Source organism: Cicer arietinum, chromosome 6, assembly GCF_000331145.2.
Source record: "Cicer arietinum cultivar CDC Frontier isolate Library 1 chromosome 6, Cicar.CDCFrontier_v2.0, whole genome shotgun sequence".
In the NCBI taxonomy this organism is placed as follows: domain Eukaryota; kingdom Viridiplantae; phylum Streptophyta; class Magnoliopsida; order Fabales; family Fabaceae; genus Cicer; species Cicer arietinum.
In genome coordinates, this window is record NC_021165.2 from 63,920,787 (window position 1) to 63,945,968 (window position 25,182).

Consider the following 25,182-nt stretch of genomic DNA (forward strand, 5'->3'; position numbering starts at 1 on the left):
AATAACAATGCTTGCAACTCATCATCTAATTTAATTTCTGTAGTTGTCAACTGATTCACTGTATTCTAAAAGATACTCATATGCTCTGCCATTGAATCCCCATCTTTGTATTTCATATTCACCAGCTTCCGAATCAAGAATGCTTTATTTTGCACATTCTTTCGTTCATACAACTCTTTTAATTTTCCCCACATCTTGTTAGCATCTATTTTAGTTTCAACATGTGGATACACACTAAGATCCAATCACTGTCTGATCAACGCCACTGCCTTTCTATTCATCTTCTTCCAGTCAGCGTCAGATTTATCTGCGGGTTTAGTAGTGTCACCCTCAATAGGATCATACAAATCTTTACTGTATAACATGTCTTCCATGAGAGTCTTCCAAAGTGTATAATAAGAAGAGTTGAGTTTAATCATATTGGGACCTTTATTTTCCTCCTCCATTTAAATGCACATATCAAATAACCGAGCTCTAGATACCACTTTGTTGGGAAAAACCAGAGATAATTAGCGATAATTATCTCAATAATGCGGAATATTTTTTCCCCCACCTGTGCAGATAAATGGCCAAACAGAAAATACAATTGCATGAGCAATAATAATTGGCAGAAAATTAAATATGAGACAAACTCAATTTTAACGTGGAAAACTTCCCTCAAATTGAGAGAATAAAAACCATGGGACCTAGTCTAGTAAAAACTTCCACTATAATAATTAATGGGTACACCAAGAGTCTTCCTAATAACAATAGGGAATATCAATCAACAATAACAACCTTATAACAACCTTCCACTAAAGTGGGTATGCCAAAATAACTCTCAGAGAAGATAAAACTACTCAAATTATATATTAAAATAACAAACTCAGTGGTAGGAATAACATACTAAATTTGTAGATCAAACAGAGCAAGTTTGCTACACACTTGTTACCACCACTAGAACCAAATCCTTATTTTTCTTCTCTAGCAACTGTTCTTCTTCCGTTGTTTTTCTGTGTTTCTTCTTAGGGATTTCTAAATCCCTTTTGTTACCTTCAAGTGGGCCAAGCCCATTAAAATCCTTTTTTTTTCTTTTTCTTTTTTTTAATTTCAATAATAATAATAATAATACTAGTAAAATTGGTGGGTTCCACTTGGGGAGTGAGCCCACCCAACAGATGTTAACTTCCCTTTTTATACATTTTGCTATTGTATACCATTATTCCAAAGTTTAGGGGCTCAATGGTAATTAATCATTGGCGACAATGCATAAAGTGTGACACCCTACCTTAGTAATGAATAAATACGTACAAAATGGGGAAAATTTTACAAAAACTTTGAATTTAATGAAATACCTAAAAATATCATTATTATAAAATAGATAATTTAATAAAGTGGAAAATCAATTCTTAAACTTTTATAAAAATATCATTGATCCTGAAATTCACATGGTCAAAGCCTAATATAAACTAGATTAATATAAGGACTTTGAATCCATTTTCATATATCGTGAGAGCTTCAAACTCTGGTTAGGATGACGAGACATGATATAATACACTTATTCTATTTCACCCTAACGTTTTGTTTGATGCACTAATCGGATATGATACGATAATCAAATATTTTAATTATATCATATTTCAGCTTTATTTTTTTAATTTAAATTTAAGATAGGTTAAAATAATCCGTTTCCACCATGATAAACGTGATGAAATAAATTTTTTATTTATCTGATTTTATGATTATTTTTTGTTGTTGATTTTATGATTATTATATATTTGGTTGATTTTCTCTTTTCACATTTACCCCGATGTTTTTGGTTGTTTTCTGATTTATTTTATTTTATAACAGGATAAAAGTTATGATTGTGTTCATATTGAAAGGTTGAAAAAATAAACTTTGATTTAGAGGTTTTCCGCTTTTTTTTTTGTGTTCATATTTGCCCTTTTTTCTCTATCATATTTGATGTTTGAGTTTTATGTTAATTGTTTTTGTATATAGTTACTAATAATAAACTTTGGTTGATGTTTATAAAAAAAAAAATATGAATGTTATTTTGATGTTATTTTGAAAGAAAAAATTAAATAGATTATAAAGACAAATTTGTTATTTTATCACAATATAAATCATATGATAAACACTGAATATGAATGTTATATGTTGTGTATCAAACATTGAATATGATAAACTAATATTATCAAGTTTGTTATCATGTACACATCAAATACATGACACGATAACTCCTTATCATGTCCATATCCTATCTTGTCTTTATCCTATCATGTCCATCAAACGGACCCTCAATATCTTAGAGCAATTAGCAATAATCGGAGATGCACGGTCTAATCCATTTTCACTTCCGCTTTATAGTTTGTATTAGATTATTTAGGGCTCATTTGATGGTAAGAATAGAGAGACAAAATATGATATACCTATGCTATCATAATCAAATATTATGTTTGATGCACCAAACAATCTTATCAATGCACATCTGCAAGATTGCCATTCTATTGTTTTTCTTTCAAGGTTCTATTTTTACTGTTTAGTCTTTGCCCTAATTTTCTCTTTTCATCTTTGCTGCTATACTTATGTCTCCCTCTTTTCTCTTTCTCTCTTTTTTTTTTTTTTTTTACGTTTCTCTAAATATTTGTGAATGAATGATGTTGTGTTGATTTTAATCATGAACTATGATGTTTTTGTGAAATTGATTTTGGTCATAAATTGATTATTTTTCTGTGTTCATGTTGTTTTCCTCTTCCTTATTTGATTTGCAACATTTTACTTGCATAAGTCTGCTTAAGTTGTTCATCTTGATTGAATATATCATATTTTTTTATTGAATATACGATTTCTTCCAAAGACAGTGTTCATAAGTATGTGTCATGAGTCAAAATCGGATGGAGGAAGAGGAGTTGGGCCATTATGATGCTAAGAACTAGGCCCGTGTGTGAGAAGTAAAAGAAATAGAGTTAGACCCAAATTGATGAATGATTGTACTATAGATTATATAAAGGTGATGTCCTTGTCTACATAAAAATAAGATCTTTCTAGAATATCCTATGAATTTCCAATGGTACATTACCATTAGATTTACATTCTGCTAGGAGAGTATTTTTATACTTGTCAGCTAAATTCTAGCATTATATCTGTACTATTGGGAACAATTATAAAGGCAAGAAGAATTTCAGTAAATTCAGAGGCTACTCCACTTACGGATGATAATTCCTTTTTAATGCATTTTATTCTTAATTTAATTTTACTAAATTGAATTCCCTTACGATATGTCAAAGTGAATTTATTCGATTAAAATTCAATTTGCTGTTGATCGGTTATATTTACATAGTTATGAATAACAAGCATAATGAAAATTCAGTTTCAATTTTGTTATTATACTTACTAGAATGAAAATTCAGTTTCATATTTATTAGTTCTCTTTTCATAGTTACTAATAGCAATCCAATTTTGAATTCACATGAGATGATGATTCAATATCATGATGTGATGCTATATTAAAGTTAGAGTAAATGTTTTAAAGATGATTGACTTTTGGAAATTGACTTAAAAAAATATTGAAAAATTGAGTGAAGTTGCAAATCAAAAAATATCATGTGTCACATTATTTGTACATATTTTAGAGTTGTGAATCATGTGATCATGTTAACTATCTTGCATTTGTAAAATAGTTAATCTATTAATTTTATTTATGTGCTTGACTTTACTTGTCTTTCTTTAATACATTTTATTTTGTTGTTTAATTTTAGGTATGATTTATCGAAATATATAAGATAATATATTGTTTTTTTTATGATATTTTATTTTTATTTTTTTACTCAATTCTTTATGATATTTTATTGGTACCTATCATTTTGACAGTTTTAATTTTGTACAATGTATTGCAAATTTATACTATGCTTAAAATTATTATATAATTAGATGACAATAAATATTAAAATATTAAAATATAAAATTATTTAGCTTTTTATGAAATATTCGATGTATGAAGAAATATATATCTTATTTTGTTATTATCTATCTCATGTGTTTCAAACACTAAATATCATAAAATAATATTATCAAATTTTTATTATATGTACATCAAACATATGACATAATAAGTCATTATCTTATATATATCATATATATCATGATCTCTATTCTACCTTATCACTATTCTATTATGTGTATTAAAAAGACTCTAACCGCATAACACTTAATATCATCATCACCTTTAATCATACAACACATAACAATTAATATCATCACATTTAATCATTAATATCACATGTGATGTAAGGTGTTAATACTTTTTTTCAATTCGTAATCAACACTCAAATTCAATTTTTTTTTTATTAAAATAATTTTTTTAGATTTTATTCAAATTTGTTCTTAAAAAATTAAAATTGGTGCGACTCTTTTTCACTTACAATAAGTTGTACAAAGTTTAATACTAAAATTGAAGCAAGTCTGGTACTAAGATTTTGGGTGCCACGCTCATTATAGTTGTTATATCTGTATATTTTTTCTATCAAACACATTGATAATATATTTATTATAATTAATATTCTTTAAAAATTCATTTATCATATAAATTAATATAAGCCTACTTAATCTATCTTGTACATAATAGATTGCAAATAATTAATATGTTAATAATTTCAATTTAAAGATAACAAAAGTACATTTAATCTATATTTCAACACAAACAATAGCAATTCAAATTTTAAGTTATCTATATTTTTTCAAGAACATATAAAATATTTTATTAGCTCTAAATCTACATAAATACACATGTCTTCTTACAGTACATTTGTACTAAAATATTTATCATTAGACTCGATTTTTATATAATTCAATTAAATAAGAACAATAAAAAAATTACTATTACTATATAATAAAATAATAAGATAAATAAATAGAAAACATATTTAATCGTTACCGTGAGAATTTTTTTAATTAATAATATAAGATGGTTAACATTAAAAGATTAAATAAAGATAAAACATGCATATATATTAAAGAGATCAAGAGTCTACAAAATTAAAATTTAATTAAAATACTTTTGCATTCGATTCTTTTATATGATAATTTGTTTTGTTATTTAGTTTGAATTCTTTTAATTTTTGTAACTTTATATATATATGTGTGTGTGTGTGTGTGTATAATTTCAATTAATTATTTTTCTAAATAATATTTATATTAATTTTTTTAAAGATCAATCATGGGTACTCTTAAATCTTGATTGAAAATTTAATTTTGAAATTAATCTACAATTTAAAATTTTACTCTTAAGTTAGAAATTTAAGTGTTACAAATTTTAATTAAAGAAATAATAAATAAAATATAATGTAATTTTTACTATTAGAGAAATTAATTGTGTATATTTATTAAAATATTCATTACCACTAAGCCACTCCATAATTTGATATTATTAACGAAACATTGGTTATATATACCATATATTATAGATAAATATTATTGTAGGTATAAGTATTTTTTTACCGAAGAAGAAAATTTTGGGGTTGTCGTGGCCTCCCCTGTCATAACTAAAATTCTCCCCTGAATACAATGAACTCTATATATAAATAAACTATTTAATATTGAATGATAAATTAACTAATATTGAACAGACAAATTATAACACCGTAATCAGCAACTCACCTACAACCTATTAACAAACTATATTACATGTTAAAAGTTGATATATGATATGATGTGATACTATTTGTTAATTGTGAATTGTTTTAATTAAATTGTGAATTGTTTTAATTAATTTGTGTATTTTTGTAGGAGTAATATGATGTTTAAACATAAGAAAATTAATGTATTTTTCAAGAAGAAAGTTTTCGACAAATATGAAAATTGCAAAGCTTCAATTATAATATTTTAGTTAATATTATCGTTCTCTCCAATATTTTGTACAAGATCTCCCACTGATTATTATTATTATTATTATTATTATTATTGTTACTATTATTATTATTATTATTATTATTATTATTATTATTATTATTATTATTATTATTAGACAATGTTGTTTTGATACTACTCTTTTGATTGAAGAGTAAGACTATTAAGTGGCGAAATATTTATAGGTCTGAATATACATCTTATTTGTTTTGATGAGATGGTTTGTATTTTGTATAACAATGTTATGAGTTATTATTTTGACTGAATTGACAAGTGTTAAACGTATGCGGTTTGCTATATGAGTTATTTTGAAAAACAATACTCATGGGATCAATTTGGGTTCATCTTATATTCTCTTTATTGAACCCGCAACAAATCGAGTGACGGGTTACAGTTTAAAAATTGACTCGATCAAATATTGAATCGTATAAGGGACATATCAAGTCCGACTTAACACATCTTTTATACACCCCTAAAAGTATCTCCAACGGTTGTCAAATATATTCGTCCAATGGAGTTACTTAAAATTCAGTTTTTGACGAGCTCACTATTAGAGTTGTGGCAAACTCACATAACTAGTACGTTAGAAAGGAATAATACTTTCACAAATTAATAATAATAAATTTATGGCCGTTATATTTTTTTATTAATTTATGATTGTTAGTTTTTTTTTTAATTTATAACCGTTAGTTTTTTTACCGTTAAATTGTATATGAAATATATTTTCTTATTAATTGGAACAATTTGTTTTTCTTACTCTGACTTTTTCTTTCACAATATTTGTTACACAAGTATTTTTTTTTAAACTTCTATTAATTAAAAATATTTTTTACTTCATTTTTCATCTTATTGTTTCAAACAAAAATTGTTTGTGGCAAATGAATCTGAATCAATATAATCTTCAACAATTTTTGTTGCATTTTATGTAAAATTATCACCATCTTAATATTCAAAATTCTCAGTTACTATCATCACCAACCAATCCCAATATGTTTTATAGGCCTCAAAGGTGGAGATCAATATCCTAATTTTCAAAATTCTCAATTACCATCACCACCAATCAATCTCGATATGTTTTATAGAACTCAAATGAATACTCAAGAGAGTTTACTTGTTATGAACCTCAAATACCGATCGGGTCTATGTCAGAGTGTCAAGTTCCATCATTTTCTACTCAAGTTGGTCTTAAAATTACTATTATCGAAACACGTAATGGTCCTATGATAACATGGATAGTAACATTTCAACAATTGAAACATGTAATGGTCCTCATCCTAATCTTGTAACAAGATTACAAAGAAGAGCAAGTATTCCTGAAAAACGAGATCATCAACAACTTGAAGCCGATTTAGTAGAGCATATTTGGGAACGCTTTGGACACGAGAATAACGAAATTTAAATTTATTATTTACTTTTATCATTTTTAATTATTTATGTCATATATTAAACATTTAATTTTTATTATTGTTATAAAAATTTAAGTTTAATTTTATTTTAAATTAAAATTAAAATAATATATAATAATATTAATTAAAATATTTAAATCAATATTTTAAGTTATAATAAAATTAAATATAAATAAAATATTAATATATAAATTAAAGTTGTGGGACTTAATATGATTTTTAAGAGTTAATAAAAATATGAATAAGTTGCTTCAAGATGATATGACACATTGGACCTTTGGAGATGTTATAACTAAATGGCTTAATTGCAGTTTTGGTCCCCTATTTTAGCTGAATTGCGAAAGTAGTCCCCCCATTTTATTTCTCCCCAGTTTTGGTTACTCAAATATAATTTTGTCCAAAACTTGATGAAATTTCATTTATTTTTATTTTTATTTAAGTCATACTATGCCACAAGATCTCATTTGCAACAATTGTACCTGAAAGTCTATGATCATAAATGGTGTAGTACAACTTTAAAAAATAAAATTTTATCAAGTTTTAGACCAAAATTCTGTTTGGGACTAAAACTACAATTAAGCATATCTAAATTGGAATAAGTTGGTAAAAAATACTTTATGACAAGTGTTGTTGCGATTTGAGTTAATAAACTCGCAATACAAAAACAGTAACAGATCAACAATTTTGATGTAATGCAATTAATTTTATTTATTTTAATGCATTAATATTAGTAGATCACCTTGATGTATTGTTTTTAAAGTAGATATATAACTTTCATCGGTTCAACTTTTCATTGACTTTTCTTATATTATTCCGATCTGTAAATAATTAGTTAATATTTCTATTATGATATTTATTATTGATTGTAAAAAGAAATACAAATTAATTAAAAATATATAATATAAAAAATAATTAATACAGTTAAAAATATAAAAAAAAACAATTCTTTATTAACATAGTCTTATATATAGAGATAAAATAGAGAAGTGAATAATGTAATAAAAAGTTGATTGATCAAGTTTGAGGGTGATGTATAAGTATATTGTTTGAAAAAATTTCCCAAAACTTATAAAGATGGTCTCTATTTTGGAATTGATTGATCAAGTTTGAGAATAATTTACGAAAATATTCTATTTATTTTGTCTTCTATGCATAGTTTTCAATAATACTCTACCTATTTAATATGAATTTTACGAAACATAATTAATATGATAGACATAGTTATCTAGCAACCGAATAAACCAAAATTAAATTATTTATCCTGACTCTATTTATATTTAACTTCGAACATCAACAAAATTCAACAACAAAAAGTTTCACATAGATGGGGTATTCAAGTGCTTTAGCAACTTTTTTTGTTTCCCTTGTTATTGTGGTCTTCATTAATGAAATAGATGGAAAACCTTTAGTCCCTGCATTTTTCATATTTGGAGATTCTAGTTTTGATGTTGGCAATAACAACAACCTACCAACTACGATTAAAGCAAATTTTCCACCTTATGGAAGAGACTTTATGAATCACATTCCAACCGGAAGGTTTTGCAATGGAAAACTTACTATCGACTTCGCATGTAATGTTTTTTTTTTTTCCTCAACATATATACGTAGTTCTTATAAAATTCAGTTTTTTAGTATTTCTATCCACATTTTAGTATAAAAATTACACAAATATATAGTTTTATAGTTTTTAAAAGTGGGTCCCACATGAATACACTTTTTTTAATTCTCTTATTAATCTGAAGTTTTTTTTATGACATATCATATTTATTAATGATGTATAATTAATTTTAATTAATTTGACCGGGTGAATTTCTCTTAAAAATAGCGGTTTCAAATTTGATCAATGAAAAAAAAAATTGTAACCAAATTTTTAATCCACTATTTCAGGTTTAAATCAATATCACATAATCAAATGTAATTTTTTTAATCATTAATACATATGACAAAAATAAGCTTAATCCTGAATTGTGGAGGGAAATCCTGAAAATTATGAAACATGGAGACTAAAATCCTGGATTTAGAAACAAAAGGACAAAAATTATATTTCAGTCATATTAAGGGAGACAAAAGTGTATATAGTTTGGCTTTCATAGTTATTGAAGTGTTTAATAAAGTTAGTTATTGAACTAATCAATAAATATAAAATAACATAAAAATATATTTTAATTATTATTTAATATTTTTCAATTAAGATAATGAGTACAAATGAGAAAAAAATATAAACGCGGTAGGTAAACTACAAGCTCAAGTGTTATTTGTAGTAGCATATCAGAAAAACACTATAACTTCATAAAACAAATGTTATAAAATCGTGAGAGAAAGACACTTACCAAACAATTCTATTTGGTCATACAAGTGTTATACTCTATATGCTAATGTTTTGGTCCGGCCAAATTCACAACACTAAATCCAAAAAGAGGGGTATTTCAAGGTTTGAATATAAGCCACAACAAATCAAACATGCTTACAACATTTTATTTATGAGTTGGACTTACCAAACAACTAAAAATATATCTAATCCTATCTCTTATTATTTGAGTATAACAATATTCATGTTGTCCTTTTTTCAATTCTATTTGATCTAGTTTCATCGTTTCATTTAATTTCTGCAGCTGAATTTCTTGGATTTATCTCTTACCAACCAGCTTACCTCAATTTATATATCAAGGGAAAAAACCTGTTGAATGGTGCCAATTTTGCCTCATCTGGTTCTGGTTACCATGAGTCTACAGCCAAACTATATGTAACAACATTTAAACTGTCTATGACACATAAATATTTCATTTCTTTTTAGTCTTTATTATTACATGCATAATGTTAAATGATCATATTGTTAATTCTGTGGATGTAGAAATCAATTTCATTGAATCAGCAGTTGGAATTCTATAAGGATAGCCAAAACGAATTAATGAAAATAGCAGGACGATCAGATGCATTATCAATTATATTTGGTGCTGTATATCTTGTTGGTGCTGGGACTGGTGATTTTTTGTTGAATTATTACATGAATCCTTTGCTTTACAATGTTTATACGCCTGATCAATTCTCAGACATTGTTGTGGGATGCTATGCCAATTTCATTCAGGTATATATATATATATGTCTTTCTCAACCAGACCGATTTTCAATAGTAGTCGCAGTAATTGCAGTTAAGTTGCGATTCTTTATAATACAGAGAATCATGGTCAAATACAGTTTCAACTACGACCGCGTAACAACATCAAAAACCGTCATATCAAATTCTAAATTAAAGTAGCTTATCTTTATTTAAAACCTTGCTTTGATTTCTATTGAAATAATTATTTTAAATAATATTGATTATAAAATATCATTGATGATTTTGCAACAAAAAAAAAATGTAAAAAGAATGATATTTAAATAATTTACAAGAGTACTATTTTATTGGTTCGTTTTGGAGACTCAAATCAAAATCCGAAGACCGTCCAGAATGCCTTAGAAATCATTCATTGGACTATTAAAAGTAGTTGTTATTGATTAAAATTTTCTTTTGATTTGCGAATTTTTGTTCCTGATTTGCAATTCTAATTATGTATATTTGTATGACAGAATTTATATGCACTAGGAGCAAGGAAGATTGTTGTGACAACGTTAACTGCAATAGGTTGCTTGCCTGCAACCATCACTCTGTTTGGTCCTGCTCATAGCAACAAATGTGTAGTCAAAATAAACAATGTTGCTATTAACTTTAATCGAAAGCTCAACTCAACATCTGTGAACTTGAGAAAAGTGCTTCCTCGCCTCAATTTGGTCCTCCTTGATATCTACCAACCTCTCTATAATTTAGTCACTGAACCCTCTAAATATGGTACAAAATCCAACTATGCTAGCTAATCTTCTATATTACTCCACCATTCCAAATCTTTAATACTTTTAATATTTGAATAATGCTAGAAAGATACTCTTTAACACCATAATTTTCAATATATTTTTAAATTTCACTAAATTTAAATAGGATCCACATAGTTTAGTAGAACTCATGTGAATTTCAAGAATTTTTTATTCTAATAACTTAATTTAAAAAAAAAAATATATCAATATACTCCATTTTAAAAATTATATATCAAATTGCTCCTTAAAGAGCCCGAGTTTGCGATGGCCACTTCCTTAAGGATTTTTGTTTTTGTTTTTTATGTGCTTTGGAAAGTTGTCATTCTAAAAAGCGACTTTTATGTATCTTCAGAAAGTTGCTATTTTAAAAGGAGATTTAGAGAGAAAAAATATTAAAAAAAAAACAAATCTTTAAAGAAGTCGTCGTTGCAAACTCGGGTTTTTTTTTAAGGAAGTCTCATTTACAAATGGCGATGCCTAACTAAGTAAAAAAATAGGTAGTTGGTATATAATATTCAAAAGGGAGAGTATATTGATATTTTTTTTAAAAAAATTGGGGTATTAAAAAAATACGAATTTCAATTAATAGAAAGTAATGTATTGAAATGTGTGTGAGAGAGAGTGTTGCTAACACTCCTCTAAATATTTTACTTTTATTTCAAACAATTTCCAGTAATGTTTTAAAAATTGAAGATATAGTTGACCTTTCTTTCTACATTGAAGAGTATTTATATGCCCATTGCAATAAAAATGAGAATTGTAAAAATCAAAGAGAAAATTAAAGATATTTTGGTATAAATAATATACATATTGTGAATTAATTACCACTTGTAGGATTGTTAATTTGTTTGTTGATTTATGTGACATGAATATATACTTTCACATGTAGGATTTTCTGAAGCAAGGAATAGTTGTTTTGGGACAAACTTGCTAGAGAGAACTTCTATATTTCGTGATAAAAATGTGATTGTAAGATTATGTGCTAATGCATCTAACTATGTATTTTGGGACGACCTTCATCCCACGGAGGCTGCAAACAAGTATTTTGCTGATAAATTGATTTTAGAAGGCATTTCCGTTATACACTAAGCAAAAACTTTAATTATGGTCATACACATCTTAGCTCTGGAATAATTTCCTTGAATAGGAATCACTTGAGTCATATATAAATCAAATGTATTTGTAATAACTTTATGTAGCATGCAACTATACATGCGACATACTTTTATATTCCTCTATTATGGTAATAATTTAAAATAAATTAATGGTCCTTTATTTTATTTATTTTTAATTGTTTATTAAGTCATTTATTTATCTTTTAATATGCATACAAAATTACCCTTTTCCATTTTTTCATTTTTCTTCTAAAACTCAGAAACAAAGAACAATCTAACTCCATCTTCATCAACACATAAAATTCAACGACATTAAATACTTCAACTTCTCATTATCACCATACATTTTCTCTGTAAATAACACTTAAAGCTTATTTTCAAGCATCACCATGAAGATCAAAAAACTCAATCTTATAAAGCGGTTTCTTGGTTAAATGTTTTCTAAAAACGATCTTTGAAATAGAAAACCATCATCGAGAGAAATGAGTTTTGATTGTTTCAAAAATCGAGTTCTAAAATGGGTTTTGGCAGAGATTTGAGATTTGGAGAAGATATGAGTACCTTTTTTGGATATTTTCTATTTGGATTTGAGAAAGGAAGATTCAATTTTCTGAGTTTTAGGGAGTTTTCTGTGTTGAAGATGAAGATGAAGAGGGAATAAAATGAAGATTGTTAGGGACTCTTAATTATTAAACAAAAAAATGGGTAAGAGACACTATTAGAAATCAACTTTTTTACGTTCGGAGTTTTATGCGAATTTGGGTTAAAAATCCGAAGGAAACGAGTAACTTGCAGGTTTGAGTCCTTTGTAAAATCTATGTGGATAATTATTTGCTGAAGATTTAGAATCTGGAGAAAAATTGAATATCCGCAACAAAATTTTTATTGAGAAATTGAATTTCAGACATTTTTCAAGAAACTTTCTTGCGATTATTTTTGCAGGTACATTTCCTACAAAATTTTCAGCACGTAATTCCAAAGATAATTTTGTTGAAAAGTTATTGATATCCGCATTAAATCCACAGGAAAAGTTTGCAAGCATATTTGTTAAATCTACAATTGATGAGTTTTTTTTTAAATTAAAATTTTAAATTGATTATTTTAATATAAATCTATTATAGAATTAAAAGATAAATTTCAATACTCATATAAAATTAAAAACATGTTTAGAAACAATAAAAAAGTGATAATTAAAGCATATCCGAAAAAAACTAAAAGTATAATCAAATAAAATAAATTCTACTAAATAGGATATCTACTAAATGTCATCATCATTCTCTTGATCATTATTTGTGGAATTTGTAATTTTATATTTTAGTGATTTTACCACCATCATCACGTCATCCATTTTCTTTTCAGTTGTGACAGAGTACATAAAACTCAACTTAATCTATAACAAATAAATTAAATACAAGTCGTACTACCTGCAGCCATGTATGAAATAATAGGCAATTAAGTCCACATAGATTTGTTGTGACCATTAACACCCATGCAATATATGAATATGCACTATTCCATGCCTATTTTTATATATTTCTGCTTTTAATCACTTAAGCAATGTTGTGTGGTTGCCTTTTTCAGGGTAACAGTATTGTGTTTGTAATAATTAAATAATAACATATCTTTGTATGAGTGTTAATAATTATATTAAAAATTAGTTATTTTAAACAAATTTTATTTAACTAGTTCTTTATTAAAAAAATATTTAACTAGTTAATTTATAATAAAATTATTAAATCAAAATATTAACTAATTCAGTAATTTAAATTAAATTACATAATTTAATTAATTAGTTAATTTAATTTAATTTTGAATAAATTAATTAAATTAAACACACCCTAAATATCAAATATTATATTTTTTATCTATTTTTTTCTTCTTACCTTCTCTCTTATATGTTTTCATCTTCACATCTTCTCTTCTAAACCAAACACACCATAAATATCAATATTATTAAATTGAACATTTTATCTTGTATTCGACTCAAATCTCACATTACCATCTCTTCTTTCCAATACCTCAAATGACGATCTCTTCTAAAACAAATAAAAAATTAAATTAATTTTATTTTAATTCTTAATTTTTATTTATTTTTAATTTTTATTTTGTTGGTGTAAAGAATTTTTATATTATTTTTCAATTACAATTATTTAAATTATTAAAGATACTTTAAATTTTATTGTGGATAAATGTTTTTGAAATGTTGATACTATAAAACTTTTTATATAGTACAAAACAATTAAACTTTTTATATAGATTATATTTAAACCAAAAATAAAGTATGAAAGTGTTGGGGAAGAAAAAGAGAGAGAGTGATGGATTACAGTTTGGCTGCGTTGAAGCTTTTATGTTCACAGCTTAAACACGCTCGAGAAGTTCCTTCTCAAAAGAGCTTCACTCTCGGTGGCATTCTCTTCCAACGCGCTTGGTTGCAGGGCGTTCTCTTGTCCTCCTCCGATTCCGGCGACGGATCTCTTCTTCTCGATGATGGAACAGGCCTCATCCAACTCTCTCTCTCCGGCGAGTTTCGTCACCGTCAATTCAAACCTGGTAAACACCGTTCACTACTCTCTCTCATTATTGTGTGCACATTGTGTGATTCAATTGAATTAGGGTTTTACTTTTTCTTCTTTTGGTAGGGATGTATGTGATGGTTGTTGGTGGTTACTTTGCACGTGCAGGGGAGCCTCCCATCATCAAGGTAACTAACTCTTCACTTGTTTTCTTTGTCTTTTGAAAATGAACTAATTACAAACTATCACTTGCTAATTGCATTTGTTATTTTATTATCTCATTGTGAATGGTTAATGCTGTTATGTATGTTGAAGAAATAGGGAAACTGAAGGAAAAGTTAGGTCGCAATTATTTAGGAATTAGGACTGACTATCAATTGCGAGAGACCGAGCTTCGAAATCCTTCAAGAACCTGATGTGTTTATCTTAATTTCCCTTTGCATTCTCTTTTATAATTTGCAAACTAGATTTCGTTTTGCAATTCAAATTTTAGCCAATTTAACCGGAATTACTCAATGAAAGTTAGTATTTCAATTCAGTTTCTTAGTTATGGTTACCAGTTTCTATCAGTCTCACTCTCTGAAAAAATGAATGAGCACAGATCATTTGGTGTAGTCTTCGAATGGTTTTAACCAATAGTAAAGTGTTAAAATCAAAGTAAGTCTGAGACTAAGAGTGTTGTTAGAATTCATCTTCTAGGAAATTTCTAATCTTGTTTATTTTGTTTTACTTTAAATTTTATTGTGGATAAATGTTTTTGAAATGTTGATACTATAAAACTTTTTATATAGTACAAAACAATTAAACTTTTTATATAGATTATATTTAAACCAAAAATAAAGTATGAAAGTGTTGGGGAAGAAAAAGAGAGAGAGTGATGGATTACAGTTTGGCTGCGTTGAAGCTTTTATGTTCACAGCTTAAACACGCTCGAGAAGTTCCTTCTCAAAAGAGCTTCACTCTCGGTGGCATTCTCTTCCAACGCGCTTGGTTGCAGGGCGTTCTCTTGTCCTCCTCCGATTCCGGCGACGGATCTCTTCTTCTCGATGATGGAACAGGCCTCATCCAACTCTCTCTCTCCGGCGAGTTTCGTCACCGTCAATTCAAACCTGGTAAACACCGTTCACTACTCTCTCTCATTATTGTGTGCACATTGTGTGATTCAATTGAATTAGGGTTTTACTTTTTCTTCTTTTGGTAGGGATGTATGTGATGGTTGTTGGTGGTTACTTTGCACGTGCAGGGGAGCCTCCCATCATCAAGGTAACTAACTCTTCACTTGTTTTCTTTGTCTTTTGAAAATGAACTAATTACAAACTATCACTTGCTAATTGCATTTGTTATTTTATTATCTCATTGTGAATGGTTAATGCTGTTATGTATGTTGAAGAAATAGGGAAACTGAAGGAAAAGTTAGGTCGCAATTATTTAGGAATTAGGACTGACTATCAATTGCGAGAGACCGAGCTTCGAAATCCTTCAAGAACCTGATGTGTTTATCTTAATTTCCCTTTGCATTCTCTTTTATAATTTGCAAACTAGATTTCGTTTTGCAATTCAAATTTTAGCCAATTTAACCGGAATTACTCAATGAAAGTTAGTATTTCAATTCAGTTTCTTAGTTATGGTTACCAGTTTCTATCAGTCTCACTCTCTGAAAAAATGAATGAGCACAGATCATTTGGTGTAGTCTTCGAATGGTTTTAACCAATAGTAAAGTGTTAAAATCAAAGTAAGTCTGAGACTAAGAGTGTTGTTAGAATTCATCTTCTAGGAAATTTCTAATCTTGTTTATTTTGTTTCTCTGTTTAACTTGTGTAGTTATCTGCAATTCAACAAACTTCTCTGTCTGCATAATACTTAAAGCACATAAACTTCTTTTTCTTTTATAGAGCAATAATAGAAACCATCAAACTATTGCTCCCGCTAGTTGAAATAATGAAAGTTGGGTAAAAGTTATCTTGATTTGTATTGATATATCGATGACAGGTTCACAAGATTGTTGATCTTTCATTATCACCTGACAGAGAAGCAATGTGGTATCTTGAAGTTATAGAGGCATATAAACTCTTCTATCAACCTCTTGTGGAAGAATTTATGTAATAATTGGGTACATGATTATATTGAGAAAGTGTGTATATGAGATAGACACCCCCTTCTTTTGTCCACAAACACAGAATTGTTTGAAGACTGAGTTGGTATTAACATATCTATTGCTTTATTCTGTGAGAAATTTTTACACAAAGTGCATTGTAAAGTCATCACTATATAGTTTCTGAAATATACAGTCCTGCGAAAACAATATTTGTTTCACAGTTCTTCTAAACGATCACTTTCATCTATTAATGATCACAAGTGCTATAAATTTGCAATCGAGTGAATCCACGATTGAGAGTTTCTAACTAGAAAACAAACACTCGCAATTGTTTGGCATAACCAAACTGTTATTTATTTATATTTTTCAAATTTTGTGACTTTGACAAATGCAGGAATTTGAATCCAGGAAAATATGTATGTCCTTGCTTGCATATACAATGAACACTAACCGAAGTTAAATGTACCATAAACTCAAAAACTAACAAAGAATGGTAGGACAAAAAAGGGGAAAATGGACTGAAAAGAAAAGAATAAGTAGGCATAGGAAAAGAAATGGAAGATCCTCTTATCCTATCAAGATTTTTTTTTTTTATGAAGTTTCTAAACAAAGTGCTGAAAAGGTTGAACAAATTGTTAGGAAAAACCACTAAGACAAAATTCATTAAATTTTGCAATTTTAGAGACTATTTCAAGATATCAATAATATGAGAGAGTAGAACCATGCAATCCAACAGTTTTAAACACCAAATTGTGTATATTCTCACCTAGGTGAGTTGAAATTGCATTTTTTTATAAAGAAAAGTTTATGAGTTTGATTTCGGGGGCTCATGTGTCATCAAGGTCAAGCAATGCCTCAGCTTAAAAAACACCGACAAAGGTAATTATAGATCACAGACCAAAGAGGTTGTCACTTCTAGCGTAAAAGTTGAATCCAGAACCTTGTAAGGTGAGAATCTCAACTCAGTTCTCTCTTTATTTCTCATAAATGAACTTTGAGATACTTGAGGGGATCCAAACTCCTAATAAATAAACAAGTTTTAAAAAAAAACAATAATCTACAAATAAAAAAACAAAAACAAAAAACATAATTTGATAATTGATTTGTTACTAGTTCTAAGCAATCGCTTCAACCTAAACTTTAGGATAAACAATCTTATAATTGATAGCTTATGGAGTATAAGTTTGTATGACTAGAATAGAGCTATTTGATAATGATTTTCTATCAAAAACTTATAGAATTTTTATTTGAACTTATACTTTTTTAAGATGCTAATTTAAATAGCATTTGAGTTTGTTTACAAAAAAAAAGTAGCATTTGAGCTTATGAATTTAACTCTCATTATCTTAATTAAAAAAAATGTCAATATTAATTAAAACAATTATCATTTCATATTTATCAATTAGTTACCCTAATTTTACAAACCATTATTAATTCAATCTATTAGCTTATCCAATGTCTACTAACTCATCTGCCTTAAGTTCATCTACTATATGTTGTCCATACATGTCTCTGTCAAAGGCACAACATCCATTCATAGCACTTCTCTTTAGACTTGGAGACAACTATAAGCAGCACCAAAAGAAGCATCATTCAAAAGGCCGTTATTTTTCGGCTGACTTTTCCAAACGAAAATTACTTATCATTCAATGAAAGATGGTGGATTTTTTCCATCCCCCACATTTATCAGCATTTTATAGAAATCTAAGATCCGGTAATGAAAAAACTCAATCCTGTAGTGAAAACATGATATTGATTATTTACCAGAAACTCCAATACGATAGTGATATTTGCACATTTTGAATAAATATTGGGGGATGGATGAGCAACCACCATGAAGGATATGGTAAGGGTAAGGCTTCAACTGCTATGCAAGGTGAACCCATCATTGAGAGTTCCAAACATGAAAACAAACACTGAATGTTGTTTGGCATAACCATATTGTAATCTTTTTTCCAAATTTTTGCTGACTTATGACAAATGCAAGAATTCAAATCCAGGAAAATATAGAATTATGGCAATATTTATATACAATGAACACTAACCAAAGTTGAATGTACGGTAATCTCAACTAACAAAGAACAGTTAAGTCCACAACAACAAAATTCAGGTGCTCATTCAAATTCAAAATATACAAATCAAATCCCCTGAGTCTGCTACTTCAAGAACACAAAAATGTAATCTAGGAGAAGTTGCAAACAATCCTAAAAAATAAATTTATGACTTAGCACTGATAATTTGGATTTAAAGCTATTATTCTGGCCTGATATACAAGCAAAAAGTACATGCATTTGGTCCAAATACATGTACTTTTTGCTTATATTTAAGGTGGGATGATGTACTTGTGTAGTACTAGTTAAGGGGAAAGAAGGGATGGTGTACCTTTGTAGTACTAGTTAAGGGGAAAGAAGTGATCTACAAAAATACAACAGAAATCCATTTGTCTTCAACCTAAGAAATGCTTCCCAAATCACAACTCAATGACTGATCTGTAATAATGCACATAATGTCCAATGTTACAATTCCATAGAATTCATGTTCCAAGGACCAGGAAGACGCGACCATGCAACAACAAAAAAATATGTTGCACATTCTTCATTAATGGCTATATAGGTGGAGGACAAACCAATTTGCATCTATGTTTATGACTTTAGAGGTTGAGAGTCTTTGAGGGATTCACTAGTTCCATTAATGGCTATATTCCTCATACCAACTTCCACTAACTCCTGCTCAGCCTTTTCCTTTTCCTTCTTTCTCTTTTCAAACAATTCCTCATTGATTGCATCAGGTTGCATCCTAGTCACTGAGGGTTCAAGAGTTCGGGGACCTCCGCTGATCCACGGATGACTAAGGCACTGAGCAGCTGTTGGTCTTTTTTCGGGGGCAAAATCGAGTATTGGAATGAGGAAGTCAGCCATGTCATTTGCATCTTGTTCACTGAAATTATACTTCTCCATCAGAATCTTATTAATTGGCCAGAATCGCAATTCGCGGATGTGTCTCAAGTCGCCATGCCTGTTGAAAAATTCTCGAGAATAACGACCACCTAGTGCAATCTGTACGAAATATTTGATCAGATTTTGCACTTGAATACAGATCAAACATTGATATTATCCTATTTTCAGAATGAAATACGGTATGTTATTCTATTGTTTTGTTTTGTTTTGTTTTAAGCAGAAAAACTCATTAAGAGACAAATGGCATACACTGGAAGAGGATCTCAAAAATAGTCTTCAACGGAATCCAAATTTCAAACGATTTATCTAAAATATAAAATTAATATTGTCTATTGAGTTCAGCATGAAAACATGTAAAATTAACGACAGATACAAACTTTACAATTTTCTCCAAACCATATAATTTCCTACCTTGCTAGGCATCATTCCAAGAAGTTCCATCATCAATGCTAGATGATCCTGTAAAACAAATAAATGTAAACATCATTTAACAATCCACTGATTAAGCTAAACTCAGGAAGCCAAGGTCTTATTTTCAAATTTTTAAAATGCTTTCCATGAGAATAAAACGCTTTGAATGATATCTCTTTAATTTATGTTGAACAAAATCTACTAGGTATACCATCTAAATAGACGTCAACAGATAAGAGTAGAAAATATATAAATTCAATATGATAGGGGCGTCTTATTTGTTCAAAATTTCCATTGACTAGCAACAAAGAATCATAGTGAAGCCTCAATTCTAAGATCACCAGCAGGGTACAGCAGCAAAACGTATTCAAAATTGAGAGATTGCAACATTTTATTTAACAACAGGCCATGCTTTAGCCAATTTATGTTTCCCAAATGCTAAGCACAAGAAAATCTCTTTGAATATAATTCTTACCGGTGACCCAGTTGGTTGACTTTACACTTTACAGATAGGGAACTAAATCCTCTATTTCATCCATCAGAATACAAGATAAAGTAAAATAATTACGTATCCTTAGTAGGATAGGAATCACCTTTTAGCTGAAGTATTCTGGTCATGAAAGTTGCCAATCTTCTCAATATTTTCTTTTCAAATACAAGTCAAATTCTAAACAGTGCTCATAGAATCAAGGTACAAGCATGATTTTTATATTTAGGCAGCAAAACAAAAAAAAAAAATAGCATGTTTAGGAGGAAAAATTATTTTCAACTATCCTGGGCAAATCCTTTGTATCATTTTCCTAGGCCTAGAAGTTCCATAGTAATATTTCTCGACGTCAAATTAGTAATTACAATTCTATAGCTTAAGCAAAGTTTTCAGAATCATAATTTAAAGTTCTTTCTAGATAAAAGAACTATATTTCACACAGCCTTCTCTTGGCATATAATTAGTACCAAAATATGACATTTACCTTTTTTCTTTCAAAAAAGTAATTTACTTAAAGTTGGTTGATAATTAGATATATGCTTTTCTGCATTCAGTAGCATCCGATAGTAATTTGTAAGAGCATGAAACGGGGCAACAATGAATTGTGTAGTAACCTAGCCAAAAAAGTTGAGGATAAAAAAGAGCTTCCACTCTGTTCAGAAAACATTTGGTAGCAAACCATTTTTCAAAGCCCAACCAAGAATATCACAATTTAATTGCCAGTATCAAATTATTATAGCACAAAATAAAACAAACCAGAAGTTTCTTAGCACAAAACAGGGGAACTTGCCTCATCCCTATCATAGTTGTCACCACTGTGAGGATCAAAAAGAACATCACCGGTAACAAGCTCAAAGCAAATGCAAGCAAAGGACCACATATCTGCTGGAGTCGAATATTTAGATCCAAGAAGAACCTCAGGACACCTATATTGCCTTGTTTGAATATCATTTGTGAACTGTTTATAAGTCCAACAAGCATTGCCAAAATCAACCAGCTTGCACTTAAGATCAACAGCTGCCAGCAGCTTCTTTCTCATGGAACGGCTACCTCTCCTATGACCATGATTTCCTTGTGAAACATCCTTTTCAAAAGTTTGTATTGATTCACCTTCACTCAAAGAACTATTTGGTTTGTTTTCAACAGATTCTACACTTGATTTCACACCGTTATTACAATCTTCTTGCTCATCGGGTTCTTGACAATCCTCGGGATTTGCCTTCTCAACACAGCCTTGAGCCACCCTCTTAGCCTTTCCTTGCATTTTCTTCTGGTTCTTCATCAAATCACCACTCCCAATTTTATTGTTTTGGATTGTGCTGTTATTAGACACGGCCTTATCCTTGGTGTTTGGAAGGATAAGTGGAGTGCCTGATTTCCTTGGATCCTTACATGGATCAATCGATGAAAGAAGCAACACATTCTCTGGCTTCAAATCAGTGTGTATGACAGAAAGCTCGTGGTGCAAATAATTCAAGCCCATCAAAATATGAAAACATATTTGTTTAACCATGGAGAGAGGAACCCCCCGAAAGTCGCTATATTTGATAAGGGTGAGAAGATTATCGCCGAGGAATTCAAAAACCATACACACATGCAAACCATTAGGCCCTGAATGCTTAAAGTGATCCAAAAGCTTCACAACACATTTCTTGTCATCAGGGTCTCCCTCTGCAATTTGTTTGAGAATCTTTATTTCGTCCATTGCAGCTTCAGTGTAGTGCTGCGCGCTCTTTTGAATTTTAAGGGCCACATAGCGCTACAAACAAAAAACTTCCCAAATCAATAACAGAGAAAATAATCCAAAAATATCAGGTAAGAATATGTACTTTCTTATCAGATGCGCATCAAACACAAGATATGAAGTTTGTTCTATATTTTCATTCATAACAATACTAATGTGATATCAGGTATGCATAATTGACAACAACAAAAAACTGCAACTGCGTATGAATATATAGTTTGTTCTATGTTTTTATTAATAGATACAAAAATATCACAAACAAAAAAACTTCCCAAATCAATAAACAATTCCAAAACTATCAAGTAAAAATATGTAGTTTCTAATCAAATACACATAAAACACAAGATACAAAGTTTGTTCTACATTTTCATTCATAATGATACTAATGTGATATCAGGAATGCAATTTTGACAAAAAAACTGCAATTGCGTATGAATATATAATTTGCTCTATGTTTTCATTCATAATTACAGAAATATCACACAAACAAACAAATTCCAAATCATTAACAGAGTTCAGAACTCCAGAAAGATCAGGTAAGAATATGTAGTTTGTTATCAAATGCACCTCAAACACATAGATACAAAATTTGTTGTATGTTCTCATTCATAATGATACTAATGTGATATCACGAGTGCATCATTAACACAAAAAAAGCTGCAATTGCATATCGATATGTAGTTAGTTTTTTCTATGTTTCAATAATAATTACAAACCAATGAAGATGGGTTCAGTTGGTACGAAGTTGGCTCATACATACTCCACAAAGTCGTGGGTTCAACTCCTGCCGCCAGCATAAGAACCTCTTTGGTGGATGATTTGTAAGTACTTCTCCTTTGAGCCTTGAGGACTATTGTGACCTCGATGAGTCCCAAAAACCAAACTCATCTAAATTTTTTTTAATAAAAAAATAACAATAATTACAAAAATATCACATTTCTATCATTTCATTTCTTATTCACAAAGTTATGTTTATTTCTATTATTAGAATTTCCTAATGATATGCCCAAAATCCATGATGAACGCATAACACAACAAATCATGAAATGCAACAAGGTAACAAAACTTGAATTAGTAAAAAAAAGATTAATTGAGCGTTGAGAAAAAGAAATCACCGATTTGAGAGTGTCCCAAGCGAGCCAAACAGTTGAAAAATGGCCCCAACCGAGCTTAGACTGTACAACATAACAACCATTGTTGAAAGTATCGCCAACTCGAACAGCATGGTACCCTCCACGCCTGTAGTGTTCAGTTCCTTCGTCCTCTGAACTATAATCATTATTGTTGAACGGTTTTCTTTCCATTTGGTTCGCACGATGAGTGTTTGATGAAATGTTTGGGTTGGAAATTTTTGGAGTGAGAGAAAATGAATCAGGATTTTAGATAACTCTTGGTGAAGATAAATTTGGAATTAGGGTTTTGTATGTGTTGCCGGGAAAATAAAAATATGAAACTTTTTTTTACAAATAAAAACAAATATGAATATTTTTTAATGTAAAAAGAGATAGTATGTGTCAACATAAAGTCTGAGTTATTAGAATCCAACTTAGGATAACATATTGAAATTTTGTTAGTTGACGGAGAATTTAAAGATAAACAATTATGAATGTTCGAGAAGCAACAATAATATGTTCAATCATTTATTTAAGCAAAAAGATACTAATAAAGATACATTAAATGTCATTTAAGTATTAATACTCAATTTGCAGTTATATAATTATTTGTTGTCGTGGCAAGTTATTATCTATTAATGTTAAATGTATTTTGTCCAAATTTAGATTAAATATGTATTTTTTTATTCATATTAAAATAAAGAGGGGTATTTATTTATATTTTGATGTTTTTTTTAGTGTACTTGGACATAAAACTTCTAATGTACAAGTGCTACCAAGAATGTAGAACACTCCTACTGATGTTGCTTTGTACCTTTCTATAAAGAGTTGAATTCTTACATCCATCATTGATTTATTTAACTATAGATTACACTATTCAAACACATTTACTGTGTGATGTCTAATATCTATTTATCACAATATAGATATTTCAAGACTTATCAAGATACAATTCAATGGATGTTTTATATATCAATGGAAGTCCAACACTTAAAAATAAATTTCTTACAACTCTAGCCTCTAGTTATACTTTTCATAAGTAGTCCAATCCAAGTACAAACCTAAAGACATCCTAAGAAATTTTAAATCAATATTTTCCTTTGATAGAGTTTGATTCTACTAAACAATAAAACTAAGATTTTCTCTTATCTTTTTAACAACACAAAGAATGTCTCAATCAAACTTATGTAGTTTAAGTTATGGTTGAAACAATACAAAGTTATTATTATCACTAATGCTAATCAATTAAGTTTGTCACTTAATGGATTAAATGTCCTAAAAACACATATTTGATGTGTTATTGAATTTTAAATTGATCCCAAACCTCTTGAAAAGATATGGGTCGGTTTTTACCCCCATTAACCTTGTCCTAATATGCCTAGAGCCTTTAATTAAGTAACTTTTAGAGTTTTCTAAGTTATTATATTGTCAAACTTAGAGTTGTCTTAATCTATAAGATTCTGGGACATCTTGTTTCTTTTTTGATTGTCTATTTTAACTCTCGCGTGTTTTACTAGAACAGTGGCAAGACATCTATTCTTCTAATATTTAATTTATCGAGGTTTATTTTTCCTTGTTGTTAATTTATCGTTATAAGAAAAGAAAAA

The 25,182-nt window shown here is 28.8% G+C and overlaps 4 protein-coding genes across 4 annotated transcripts; 3 read left to right on the forward strand and 1 right to left on the reverse strand.

The window, feature by feature from the left end:
* The first annotated feature begins 8,616 nt into the window (after window positions 1-8,616).
* Window positions 8,617-12,529, forward strand: LOC101501620 (GDSL esterase/lipase At5g22810-like). The gene is made up of 5 exons (XM_004506071.3): window positions 8,617-8,863; window positions 9,905-10,035; window positions 10,144-10,377; window positions 10,860-11,118; window positions 12,031-12,529. Exons 1-5 carry the CDS (start codon window positions 8,617-8,619, stop codon window positions 12,228-12,230), a joined length of 1,071 nt encoding a protein of 356 aa, XP_004506128.1. The 3' UTR covers window positions 12,231-12,529.
* Window positions 12,530-14,511: 1,982 nt separating this feature from the next.
* LOC140918610 (uncharacterized) lies at window positions 14,512-15,113 on the forward strand. Its single transcript, XM_073370374.1, has 2 exons — window positions 14,512-14,806; window positions 14,896-15,113. Exons 1-2 carry the CDS (start codon window positions 14,572-14,574, stop codon window positions 14,991-14,993), a joined length of 333 nt encoding a protein of 110 aa, XP_073226475.1. The 5' UTR covers window positions 14,512-14,571; the 3' UTR covers window positions 14,994-15,113.
* A 481-nt stretch (window positions 15,114-15,594) lies between these two features.
* On the forward strand, window positions 15,595-16,990 carry LOC101499092 (uncharacterized). The gene is made up of 3 exons (XM_004506063.4): window positions 15,595-15,881; window positions 15,971-16,032; window positions 16,759-16,990. The coding sequence occupies exons 1-3, from the start codon at window positions 15,647-15,649 to the stop codon at window positions 16,870-16,872; spliced, it is 411 nt and encodes a 136-aa protein (XP_004506120.1). The 5' UTR covers window positions 15,595-15,646; the 3' UTR covers window positions 16,873-16,990.
* A 1,869-nt stretch (window positions 16,991-18,859) lies between these two features.
* LOC101498523 (uncharacterized) lies at window positions 18,860-23,976 on the reverse strand. The gene is made up of 4 exons (XM_004506061.4): window positions 23,579-23,976; window positions 21,510-22,478; window positions 20,233-20,280; window positions 18,860-19,920 (listed from the first exon to the last, which is right to left on the reverse strand). Exons 1-4 carry the CDS (start codon window positions 23,765-23,767, stop codon window positions 19,507-19,509), a joined length of 1,620 nt encoding a protein of 539 aa, XP_004506118.1. The 5' UTR covers window positions 23,768-23,976; the 3' UTR covers window positions 18,860-19,506.
* Between the last annotated feature and the right edge of the window lie 1,206 nt (window positions 23,977-25,182).